This window comes from Pteropus alecto, unplaced genomic scaffold (genome assembly GCF_000325575.1).
Source record: "Pteropus alecto unplaced genomic scaffold, ASM32557v1 scaffold98, whole genome shotgun sequence".
Lineage (NCBI taxonomy): Eukaryota > Metazoa > Chordata > Mammalia > Chiroptera > Pteropodidae > Pteropus > Pteropus alecto.
This window is the reverse complement of record NW_006443570.1, coordinates 19,918,223-19,929,964: the sequence shown is the minus strand read 5'-3', so window position 1 is coordinate 19,929,964 and position 11,742 is coordinate 19,918,223. Positions and strand designations below refer to the sequence as shown.

At 50.2% G+C, this 11,742-nt stretch overlaps 3 protein-coding genes across 7 annotated transcripts in view; all 3 read left to right on the top strand.

Annotated features, from left to right (window-relative positions):
- The window catches only part of PHF12 (PHD finger protein 12), a 37,593-nt gene extending 35,696 nt beyond the window's left edge, over window positions 1-1,897 (top strand). For 2 of the 3 annotated variants that reach the window (XM_006925022.3, XM_006925021.3), the window contains 2 exons: window positions 126-264; window positions 617-1,897. In XM_006925022.3, coding sequence (XP_006925084.1) covers window positions 126-264; window positions 617-951 — 474 coding nt within the window. In that variant the 3' untranslated portion in view covers window positions 952-1,897. Of the gene's footprint in view, window positions 1-72; window positions 265-616 lie in introns of all 3 variants that reach the window. The other variant, XR_003043924.1, reaches the window with a different exon arrangement.
- Window positions 1,898-4,035: 2,138 nt separating this feature from the next.
- DHRS13 (dehydrogenase/reductase 13) lies at window positions 4,036-8,616 on the top strand. 2 transcript variants are annotated; one of them, XM_015599060.2, is made up of 5 exons: window positions 4,036-4,379; window positions 4,468-4,586; window positions 5,552-5,675; window positions 5,865-6,092; window positions 7,503-8,616. In XM_015599060.2, the coding sequence occupies exons 1-5, from the start codon at window positions 4,253-4,255 to the stop codon at window positions 7,943-7,945; spliced, it is 1,041 nt and encodes a 346-aa protein (XP_015454546.1). In that variant the 5' UTR covers window positions 4,036-4,252; the 3' UTR covers window positions 7,946-8,616. The 2 variants fall into 2 exon arrangements, with proteins under 2 accessions (XP_015454546.1, XP_006925082.1); XM_006925020.3 differs by having other exon boundaries at window positions 5,865-6,176.
- A 103-nt stretch (window positions 8,617-8,719) lies between these two features.
- The window catches only part of FLOT2 (flotillin 2), a 15,436-nt gene continuing 12,413 nt past the window's right edge, over window positions 8,720-11,742 (top strand). For both annotated transcript variants that reach the window (XM_006925019.3, XM_015599338.2), the window contains exon 1: window positions 8,720-8,892. In XM_006925019.3, the coding sequence (XP_006925081.1) occupies window positions 8,844-8,892 (49 nt within the window). In that variant the 5' untranslated portion in view covers window positions 8,720-8,843. The remainder of the gene's footprint in view (window positions 8,893-11,742) is intronic.

Sequence of the window (11,742 nt, the reverse complement as noted above, 5' to 3'; positions counted from 1 at the left end):
GGCATGACTGGGGAAGAAAGAGCTCCCCAGGTAGAGCAGCACAGTCTTCTCCATTGTCCTCTCTCCCCTTAGCCCCAGGCCCCACGCAGCAGACCACACATCTTATCTTCCCTCCTCCTCCTCAGAATACCAAACATTATGAGCTGTTAAACTACAGTGAGCATGGGACAACGGTGGACAATGTGCTGTATTCATGTGATTTCTCTGAGAAGACCCCGCCAACCCCCCCAAGCAGTATTGTTGCCAAAGTGCAGAGTGTCATCAGTAAGTTGGAGCAGAGGCCTGTGGCCACAAAGCCTGGCATTTTTGGACACATTCTTTAAGGCCCTGGTCAGAGTGGTTCTGGCTTGCTGCCAGTGGTGTGCTGTCTCATGCCTTCTCGGTCCCCTTGGCCCAGTTGTTGTTCATGGACCCAACGAAGGCCATGGATAAACAAGTGCTATGCACCCACTTATGTGTACACACCTATTTGGGGACTTCAGACTCCACTAGTCCTTTCTGAGCATGCGCCACCCCAGTCATGCAGCAGTTAAAATGGGGGTCCAACTCTAGCAAATATCCCAGATGGATGGGCTGCTCATTGTTCCTTTCCAGTGACCACCCCCTTTTTTCCCAGGGCGCCGCCGGCACCAGAAACAGGATGAAGAGCCAAGTGAGGAGGCAGCCGTGATGAGCTCCCAGGCCCAGGGGCCACAGCGGAGACCCTGCAACTGCAAAGCCAGCAGCTCAAGCTTGATTGGGGGCAGTGGGGCCGGCTGGGAAGGCACAGCCTTACTGCACCATGGCAGCTACATCAAGCTGGGGTGCTTGCAGTTTGTCTTCAGCATCACTGAGTTTGCGACCAAACAGCCCAAAGGCGATGCCAGCCTGCTGCAGGATGGGGTCTTGGCCGAGAAGCTCTCTCTCAAGCCCCACCAGGGTCCTGTACTGCGCTCCAACTCCGTTCCCTAGGACTGGCGGCTACCCCGTCACTGGCGTGTCCATCCAACCCAAGACTCCTGCAATGCAAAAATGTATACAAACCAAGCCCGGGTTTTTTCTATACTCCACCAGAAACCCTTCAACTACAATCTTTGCATGAAATGAAGAAAACCTTTTGACTGTTTTTTTTTTTTTTTTTTTTTTTAATCCTTTTTCTTTTCTCAAGTTCTAGGGGGCATTTGCACATATATTTGTACTCAACATTTCATGGGAAAGCGGCAGACCCGAGCTGAGGAACAGCGTGGGCAGGGAGGGGGAAGGCCAATGGTCTGGACACTTCCTCCAATACAAAAACCATTCCCTACCCACCTCCTGCTCTCTCCCCCTCGCCCGCCGTTGTAAAATAATCAGAAACTTGTTCTATTTTGTGGCAGTGACAATAGTTTTATATTAAAAGAAAAAATACAGTTTTCATACAGCAAAATCTATACAATATCATTGTTTTATTTAATATAAAGATCGCTACCCACCTTCCTTCCATGATTCCCAACCTCCAAGTTATTTTCCCTTTCTGCAGCGGTTGCACTACAGGTAGCTACTGTGTATTATGGACAAATGAGAAATGAATTCTTTTTCTGGCTGTCCATCTATTTTATTTCAAATAAGGAAAAGTGTATTTGGCTTTTGTGTAAATACATCTAGTGATGACATTTTTTCAATGTTTTTAAAAACTGTGTACAGTACTACATGTGGTAGAGCGTTTTCTTCAAATTGTCTATTGTAGCAAAGACGTTTTTGTCGTAAACCTGTTTTGTCTTCTTTTTTTGTTCTCTTGCCACTTCTCTTCCTCCCACCCCGGCTCCCTCTTCTCCCACCCCCACAACTAGTACCAATGTACATAGTAATTGTAATGTTTTAGACTTTACAGAAACTTTCCTGTATTCTGTATATAAAAAAACAAAAATACTTCAAATTATGTTTTCTGCCTGTCTGTCCTACCTGTCATCACCCTTGGAGGAGACCCTCTCCAAGATCCTGGTCTTCCAGTCTCATTGAATAAGTATCATTCCCCTAAGGGAAGTTGGGAGAGGGGTGGTGTTGGTGAAAAGTGAGCCTAAGGTGAGTGGTGGGGAATGGAACAGTAGGAGTGCATCTGCTAAGGAGGACCGTTCTATGGCTTTGTGGGTGACTTGAGGGAGTTTCGAAGGCTTGATTATTTGACATGATCAGATTCTGCAAGATTCCAAGTATGCAGGTCCCTTGGAATCTTGCAGAATCTGATCATGTCAAATGTTCTAAAACCTAGACATTAAAACAAGCTGGCCTGATACCTCTGCATTCTGGTCTAGAAGCTTTAACCTACCTAAGAGTTGGGGTTGCCTTTGGTTCCAGTTGTTTGCTATTCTGAAAAAATATTTTATTCATCTTTCCTGAGAGAAGTCATAACACCTGGTTTTGTCCTAAGTTAGCCTTAGCTGGGCATAGAGCAATTCACTTATTGAAGTACTACCTGACCCTATTCTATGCCTGGTCCTTGCTAGGTCTTGAGTTTTGGTCTAGGGCATTTGGCCCCTTTCTCTTAGATCTTAGAATCTAGTGTGGAGTAATTTGTTGATTCATCTTTGGGGTATATCATGAAGAAAAAATGAGAAATCCCATCTCTAGACCCAGCTATACCCTAAGTTATGTGACTTGCAATCACCACTTCTCTACAACTGCAGTTCCTCAAAAGATGAGTCTAGTGCATTACCTTAATTCTAAAGCCTTGAGAACTCTCTTACTAAACCAAATTCCATCCTTTCCTCCTCACAACCCTTACATGAGAAACATCCAGGAAGTTTTTTTCTGTGGACAGTCTCTGACTACTCAGCTAGAGAGCACTTGTGTGTCTATCCCAGCAGTGTTCAAGTAGGTGGTACCTATTGGCCTGTCAGAATTTTGCCCTGGGGATGGAGGGGACATCCATTTAGCATTCCATCCCCACCTCATCCCACAGCATCTACAATTGAACCCTGAATCCACAGTGCAACTTAATAGAAAACTTCCCCTAGAATCTGAGGTCTAACCCAGGCTTTCACCTACCCATCTAGTTCTGTCCCTGACCTGATGGGCCTCTTGAACTCCCTAAGGGCAGAAACATGCGTGTTGTTCAGCTCCAAATTTCCAAGGCTAACCACACTGCTGGGTGCACCGTAAGTGCCAAACAATGGATACTAAATTGTACTGGATTTCTCAGGCAAGTCACCTGGCCAATAATACCCTTACCCATGCCTCCCTAGCCATCCTCACCCATCTCACCATTGTCACTTCTGTTGATTGAAGGAGCTTCTTTACCCATTTCTTCCACCTGTGAGAAACGTTACAGAGATAAATTTCCTCTTGGAGGTCAGTTAAATGTTACACTCATTTCTTCCTCCTTCCCTTCAGAAATGGAGGAGGTGGGGGGCAGAGGCAAGGAGATACAGACAACTAATAAGTAAATCCTGACAGCCCTTAACTGATGAACACACCGCATCACCTCTCTTGGCCTCTATTGGAAGAACGGAGAAGAATTCTAGAAGCTGAAGGCAGGATTTGAGGATAGGAATGATAGGACTTACAGAGGAGACAAGGCATCCAGGGCCGAGTTTACTCTGACACAAAAGCCCTCATGTACATACATTTCTCCAGAAGGGAAGGACTCTGCTACATATACATAGAGGGCTCGTACACACCCTGTTAGCGCTCCTGCAAGTCCTCAGCTATAGGGCATCACACAAAGGGCAGTTACATACAATGTTCATTCAAGCACACACATTGGTAGAGACCAGATGCATACACACACCTAGAAAGGCTCTCAGTGACATGAATACAAACATGTAAAAGTTGCTCACACAGGCACACATGGAGGATCCAGAGGCACAAACACCACCTGAAGGATGATCCCAGGTCTCACTGGCACGTTACACACCAAACACTGATTCACATACTCACATGGCAGATGGATGCATGTACAGGCCTAGGGTGCGGATGCCACACTCACAGGCATCTAGAATGAGTTCGTGCAGGCACACACCTAGAGGGCGCTCTTAAGGCCCAAATGCATACACGCACCTAGAAGGTGTTCTCACAAGCACAAACCCAGAGGACGCAGACGCATGCCTATGGGGCGCTCGCAGGGCCCACGTGCACACGCACGCACACACACCCTTCCCTGCCTGCCTCCCTCCGCCTTCGGGAGATTGAGGCGCGCCGAGCGCACTTCCAGACCAGTGCGGGGAGGATCGGCAGCCGCCTGGCGGCGATCCCGGGCGGCGCGGGGCCTGGGCGGGAGCCCACGGGCCCGGCGGTCATGGAGGCGCTGCTGCTGGGCGCGGGGTTGCTGCTGGGCGCCTACGTGCTTGTCTACTACAATCTGGTGAAGGCCCCGCCGTGCGGCGGGATCGCCAGCCTACGGGGCCGCACGGCGGTGGTCACAGGTGAGAGCAGGCGGGTCGGAGGGAGGCTCAGCTAGGCTTGGTGGGGGTGGAAATGAGGCTTAGCTAGGCTCCCGGCCGCCCTCCGCAGGCGCCAACAGCGGCATCGGGAAGATGACTGCGCTTGAGCTGGCCCGCCGGGGAGCGCGCGTAGTGCTGGCTTGTCGGAGTCGGGAACGCGGTGAGGCGGCTGCTTTCGACCTACGCCAGGTGAGGGAAGGCGGGGCGGGGTGGGACAGTGAACAGAGGACAGACACACCGAGACACAGAGGGGTGAGCAGACTGGCTCCAGGAGATCCAGACTCTGAGAGTGCGGTTCGGCTCCTTAAGTGCAGAAGAGGGGGTGCACAGTGGTGTAGTCATACAGGAAAGGGGCGCCAGATCCAAACTGGGTAATGGACTTCCTGAAGGAAGTAATTGCTGTTCTAAGACATTTAAGGATTGTTAGAAGTTACAGTAATGAAAGACAGTATGTAAGGGAACAAGAGAGGAAACAGCATATGAAAAGGCCCTGAGGCAAGAAAGCTGGTCTGATTTAGAAAACGGGGGGTTGGGGGTGGGGGGGGAGGTTTAATGAGGCTGGAGCACAGCATATGGGGAAAAGAAGCAAAATGAAGGAAGCTGGAAGCCCTTAAAGACCTCATCAAGGAGCTCAGATTTTATAGGGTGGGCAGTGGAGATCCAATGAAGGGTCCTCAGCAGGCTCTGGACTGTCAGAATAGCCTTTTGGAACCAAGAAACTTTGAGTGACTGTGTGGTGCCTGGACTGGAGAGGGCAAGGGTGAGTGAAAGACCAATGAGAAATGTGCTGTAGATTTTAGGGTAAGGCAGAGGGGATGATGATAATAATAATAGCAAATATCTTCACAGTGCTGTGTGCCAGGTACTGTTCTAAGTATTTTACATATATTAACACATTTAATCCTCACAACAACTCTATGAGAAAGGTACTATTATTCTTCCAATCAGAAAGATTAAGTATCTTGCCCAAGGTCACACTATAGTAAGAGACAAAGTCAATATGTCTATATTGAGTTCACACACTTATCCACATCATTCTAATGCATAGGGGCAGGTGATGGTAATATTAGGAAGCAGACTCAGAATTTGGTGCCTAGGAACAGGGAAGAGGAGAAAGGTACTTGGTAACAAGCCCAGCCCTTACCGCTCCACAGGAGAGCGGGAACAATGAGATCATCTTCATGGCTTTGGACTTGGCCAGTCTGGCCTCCGTACGGGCCTTTGCCACTGCCTTCCTGAGCTCTGAGCCCCGGCTGGACATCCTCATCCACAATGCCGGTGAGGGTGCAGCAGGCCCTGTAGTGGGGGTGGCAGGTGGGCTGGGGGCAGTGGTTCCCCGCAGGAAGGCCTTGTTAGAGGCCAGTAGACATGTGAGAAGGATGCCCCCACCCCCATCTCACAGATGAGGACTCTGAGGCCTATGGGGATCCCTCCAGAGCAATTGTTCATGCCTAGCCTCTGCCCCAGGAATAAGTTCATGTGGCCGGACCCGTGAGCCCTTTAACCTGCTGCTGCGAGTGAACCACATCGGCCCCTTCCTGCTAACACATCTGCTGCTGCCTCGGCTGAAGACATGCGCCCCTAGCCGAGTGGTGGTGGTATCCTCAGCTGCCCACCAGCGAGGGCGCCTTGACTTCACACGCCTGGACCATCCAGTGGTAGGCTGGCGGCAGGAGCTGCGGGCATATGCTGACAGTAAGCTGGCCAATGTTTTGTTTGCCCGGGAGCTTGCCACTCAGCTTGAGGGCACTGGCGTCACCTGCTTTGCAGCCCACCCAGGTGAGGTCTGTCTCTTTGGCTGCTCTGCTTTGCTTTGATTCCTCCTACCCCATCCTTGCCCCATCCTATGCCCCCAGCCTCTCACTGAACCATAGAATCTCAGAGCAGGGAAGAAGCATGGTCCAAGAAGAAACCTTTTCCTTACTGATCTTGGCACCAGGCTCTCCTTGTCTGGGTTCTTCTCACACCACAAGCGTAGATGCTGACTACTGGGTAGGGTATGGCCATGAATAAGACCCAGGTTCTCACCCCAACGAGCCATTTATATGCCTAAATTGACTATAATATGATGATAATGATAGCTATGATTATTCATTCAAGAAACATTTACTGAATACTTACTGTGTACCGGGCATTAATCTCAGTGCTAGGAATATAGTAGTGAACAAAACAAAAACCCTATTCTGAAAGAGTTTACATTCTAGTTTAAGGGAGGAGGATACCCCTAATAAATAAATATATACAATGGCAGGTAGTGATAAAGTGCTATGGAGAAAGACGGGGTGCTATTTTATCTATCGCAGTCAAAGAAGACATCATAAAAGGTGACATTTGAATAGAAGTCTGAAGAAGATAAGAGAGTGACTTATGTGGTTTTCTGGGGAGAAGAGTGTAAAGAACATAGCAAATAGCAAGTGCTTGGTATGCTTGAGAAAGACCAGGGAGCCTGGTGTGTCTAGAACAGAGAGAAGGGGCAGTGGCATGAAATGAGGTATGGAGATGGACTGGGTCATCTAGGGTCTGGAGGTCCACTCTAAGTATCTTGGCTTTTAGTCTGAATGAGTTAACTAATGAATAAGACCCATCCCTGCCTTCAGGGAACAGATAACAGGATAACAAGATCTGCCCTACCCCTATTACCATACTGCATTTTAGATAGTCATTGCCTGGGGCTCATGAGTAATTATAATGGTGACAATAATAAGCACAACTAATCTTTACAAGGCTTTTATTACATTCCACATCTCTAATGTCCAAAACAGTGGATGGTCTACCATAGATGTTAATAAATGTTTGCTGGTTAAACGAAGGAACAGAACCTGAGCTAGAAGAAAAGATGGAGAGAGAATTGTTCCACATGGAAGACATAGCATGAGCAAAATCTGGGAGATGGGGATATACAAGGTGTTTGGATAGAGAAGAGGAGGCTTGCTGTTGGCAATGAGTAAGGACACCTTGTGGGGCCCCTGAATGCCTGGTAAACACTACCTTGGTGTCCCTGGAACTGGACTCTGTTCCCCACTCCCTTCTAGCCCTGTTTTCTCAGCTCCTACCTTGGGTCTTCACCCACTGTCCTCCCCACTCCATCCTTTCTCCTGTCCACAGGGCCTGTGAACTCGGAGCTATTCCTGCGCCACATTCCCGGATGGCTGCGCCCACTTTTGCGCCCACTGGCCTGGCTGGTGCTGCGGGCTCCAGGAGGGGGTGCCCAGACCCCCCTGTACTGTGCTCTACAGGAAGGCATTGAGCCCCTCAGTGGGAGATACTTTGCCAACTGCCATGTGGAGGAGGTGCCTCCAGCCGCCAGAGATGACCGGGCAGCTCACCGGCTGTGGGAGGCCAGCAAAAGCCTGGCAGGGCTTGGACCAGGGGAGGATGCCAGATCTGATGAAGACCCCCAGCCAAAGGACCCAGGGACCCCATCTTCTCTGAGCAGCTCCCACCCTGAGGAGTCCACAGTTTCTGAACCCTACCCCAGCCCTCAGAGCTCACCAGACTTGTCTAAGGTCACACACCGAATTCTGGTTAAAGCTGAACCTGAGCCCTAAGTCTCTGAACTCCCAGACCTGGATGCTTTCTGTGGCACTTGGTAGCCCTTGAAAACTTTACCTGTGTGCCAGGCCTTGGCCTGGCCATTGAGGAGTTTGCAGTTTTTACCTACCTCCATGGTTACTTTCTGGGGTTTCAAGGTATGTCCTGGACAGCTCTTTTTCTGATGGAAGGAAATAATGAGTGATTATTTCTTCCTGAGAATGACAGCCCAGATTGAGAAGGGTGTGTGTGTGTAATGTGCCAGACACTGCTTCTCAGGAATTTGAATTTCATATTTCCAGGCTCCCCCCTTAGTGATGCTGATCACCTCTGGATGAGGGCTTGGGAATTTGAAATTTGATGTACCGCCAGCATTTAGAATTACTAAACTGGGCCCTTCGCAACCATGTAGCTAGGTAGTTAAATTACCCCCGTTTTACAGAAACGGGGTTAGGCAGCAGAGGTAAGAGACTTCTCCAAGCTCTCACAGTAAGAGTAGAGGCTGAGATTTGAACACAGGCGGTCTGGTTCCAGGGCTGACTGGTCTTAAGTTGGGTGCTGGGAGGTGAAGCAAGGAAGGGAAGTTGTTATCGGGGCGCCCCATGGGAGTCGAGGGACACCTTCCCGGGGTGCTTTAGGGCTGGGCCCCGCAAACCCGACCTGCATATAATAAAGTATGTTGACTGCCGATGCTCCCGCTGGTTGCTGCCTCTCACGACATGCCGGCCCCGCCCTCCGCAGCCACACTTCCGGCGGGGCTGGCGGCCGCAGAGGGGCGCGGGTGAGCCGCCGCTGGGGGTGGTGGGATAGGCTGGGCGCGGCGGGCGGCCGCGGTGCGGGAGGGTGCTGGGTGCGGGCTGCCAGCTGCTATCCAGGTCTCTGCGGTCCCCGAGGGCTCTCCGTCCCGCCGGCGCCATGGGCAATTGCCACACCGTGGGGCCCAACGAGGCGCTGGTGGTTTCAGGTGAGGGGCAGCGAGGGAGGTGGGTCTGAGACGCCCAGTCCTGAGGGTGTTTGGGGCGGGCAATGTGCCTGGGAAGGTGGGTGAGGAGGGGGCTTGTGTTGGGTGCGGGGTTGGGGAGAGAACGGGGAAGGGTAGGCCAAGGAAGGGCTTCGAGGATGCGGGGCACTGCCGGGATTGGGGGACGAGATGGGGGCGCCAGGTGTCCGGCCTGAGCCTGCCGCGCTCCGGGCCGCACCAGAGACCCAGGAGAGACCCTCATACTTTCACTTTCGGTGCGTCGTGCCCTCCGGCACCCATCAGCGGCTCCTACCCCACCGCGTGTTTTCCTGTTTATCTCCTTTCTCCGCCTCCGCCCTAGGCAGTGTCCCCCTCTCCGTGGCCTTGGGGATCTCAAACTGCATCCTTGGGGTTCTGGGAGGGAGGTGACTGGAACACAGCTATTTGGCTGGATTCCAGCGCCCGGGATTGGAGGCGGGTTGCGCGCCTCTGGGAGGCAAGTGCCTGTCTGGGGAGGGGCACTGGGACATGGATCTTTTCTCCAGGCACCGTCAGACCCGTTAATTCCCAGCAGGCTGGGGCTTGCCGTTGTTTCCTGGCATTGCGCTCTTGGGAGATGCGGATGCGGCCTCTACAGGTTGAGAAACCGGATTCTGGGTTGCACCGCTCCCGTTGCAAAATGCTGCAAGCTCCAGAATTTCTGTGAGCTTAGGTGGGGCTTGGGGACTGCGGTATCAGAGAGAGGAGAGATATCTTTCCTTAAGACTGCTTTTTAAATTATATATTTAGGTACCTTGGAAGGTGGCTGAAGCCTTTCAAAGCACTAGTTTGTGCAGCAGCCCTGCCCCGCCAGTGCTCCGGAGAGTCTCTGTTTCCTGACAGCTAGCTTGGAGGCCTGTAACTGCAGGAGGAGTACCTCATGTCTTACTTCCCACTCTCAATGCCAGTTTTCAGCCTGTGTGCAGAATTGTTAGAGCTGGCTACAGAAGTGGGTACTAGCAGTGGGCTAAGCCAGGGATTGTACCTGCCCACCCTTGGAAAGGTCTGATAAATCCGTTGGGGACTTTTACCCCAGAACATGACCTCTGGCTCTGTCTGGATCCCAAAATCAATCTCTCCACTGGAACAGGAAATTCCCATTCTCCCTTATCAGGATCTTACTTCTGTGAGGGAGATAAAACATTTCACTTCCCTAAGGACCCAAGATAGCCTTGGGATCAGGATGGAGATTGCCAAAGAACACTGAGGCCAGACTTTCACTTCTGTAAGACCTGGACCCATCTCCCAGCCCCAACTCCTAAAGAAGGCTTTTAGAACCCGAATCTGCACTTTGTTTTTCTTGTAGGGTTTCTTTCTGGAAGCCCAGACTTTGAGCTGAGAGAAAACCTCCAATCCTGCCCCTTTGCAGTCTTGATGCTGAAGGGTGAGAGGATCCCCTGAGATGGGCTGCTCTGTACCATCTAGTTGTCAGCAACCTGGTCCCCTGGCCAAAGAACAATGCAATGCTAGCTTGGAAGCTGTTTTAGGGGTGGCGAGAGGAGGCTGTGGTGAGAATTGAGGGCACTAGAGTCAAGAGTGGGAGGAAGAGGGAGGGATGATGTCTAGCGTAATAGTACCTTCGGGTTTGAGATGATCAAACTTAGAAGCAGCTTCCTCTTGCACATGGTCTCCCAGGAGAATAGAGCAATTACTCCTAGCCCCGCCCCGACCTGGTTACCTGGGTTTGCATCTAAGTCCAGGGTCATCTCACTAAGCACAATTTCAGAAGAAGGATGCTGATACATCTCATGGTCATCTTTTTCACCTGAAAAGTCTGGAGTTTCTTCTAGTTGTCTAACCTTCATTCTACAATATAAAACCTTTTTCTCTATTTCTATTTCAGGAATTTTAAAGGGGAATCCAAATACTGTACATCTTTCTCTCATCTCTATAATAGGTCAGAGGTTCTTAACCTGGGGTTTGTGGATAGGCATTTGGATGGGGGTGGGGGGGAGTGCATTTTTTATTTTCTTAACTAAAATTTAGCATTTCCCATTACTGTGAATGTCAGTCACAGTCCATGATGGTATTAGCAGATATTTTCCTACCATTCTGCAGTCATTGTAGTATCTTAAAAATCATTTATGCTCATCATTACTTTGAAGTTAAACCAGTTATTAAATCTACCATAGACCTTATTATTTCATGTGTTACACTGTCACACATATGACTATGTATTTTGTATATTTATTTTGTATGTTTTGATAACTTTCAATATAATTTGTTTCTTCTGTACTGTATGCATTTATCAACATCCTAAACATTGCTGGACTACCAAGGGGATTTGTGGCTCAAAAAAAGGCTGATTCCTTTTGTAGAGTATGGTCTTCTGGACTAATACAAAGAAAGAGGTGGAAGCGGGAGGACAGGAAGGGAAGGGAGTTTTCCTCAGAGGGCAGAGTAAAGGCTTTGTCTGGGGTGGGCCAAAGAGTGGGGCTGAGGTTATCTAGGAGTGTTTTGTGATTCTTCAGCTTAGTTAGGACAGAGGAAAGCAAGCTGTCTTAGAAAAAGTAAGATAAAATTAGGAGAGGTTTCCAGGTCTCAAGACAGACTAGGATAGTCAAAGAAGGGGCACCTATGTGTCCTCCTTTGGGATTGGTGGTTGGGCTCAGTGTGACCAGGAAGCTATGAGGAAGATGCTTTCCAGGGGAGGAGGCTGCTGGGGGCGGGGCAGTCTGGCAGTCTCAGCTTCCTGTTGTTGCTACCCCTGGGAATCTGGCCATGTTGCCCTTGGCCAAAGCCCTGCTTGAGTTCTGGCAGGCTGCTCCCAAGGTCAAAGAATAAGTTAAAGGTAGAGGGTAGATACCCCCCACC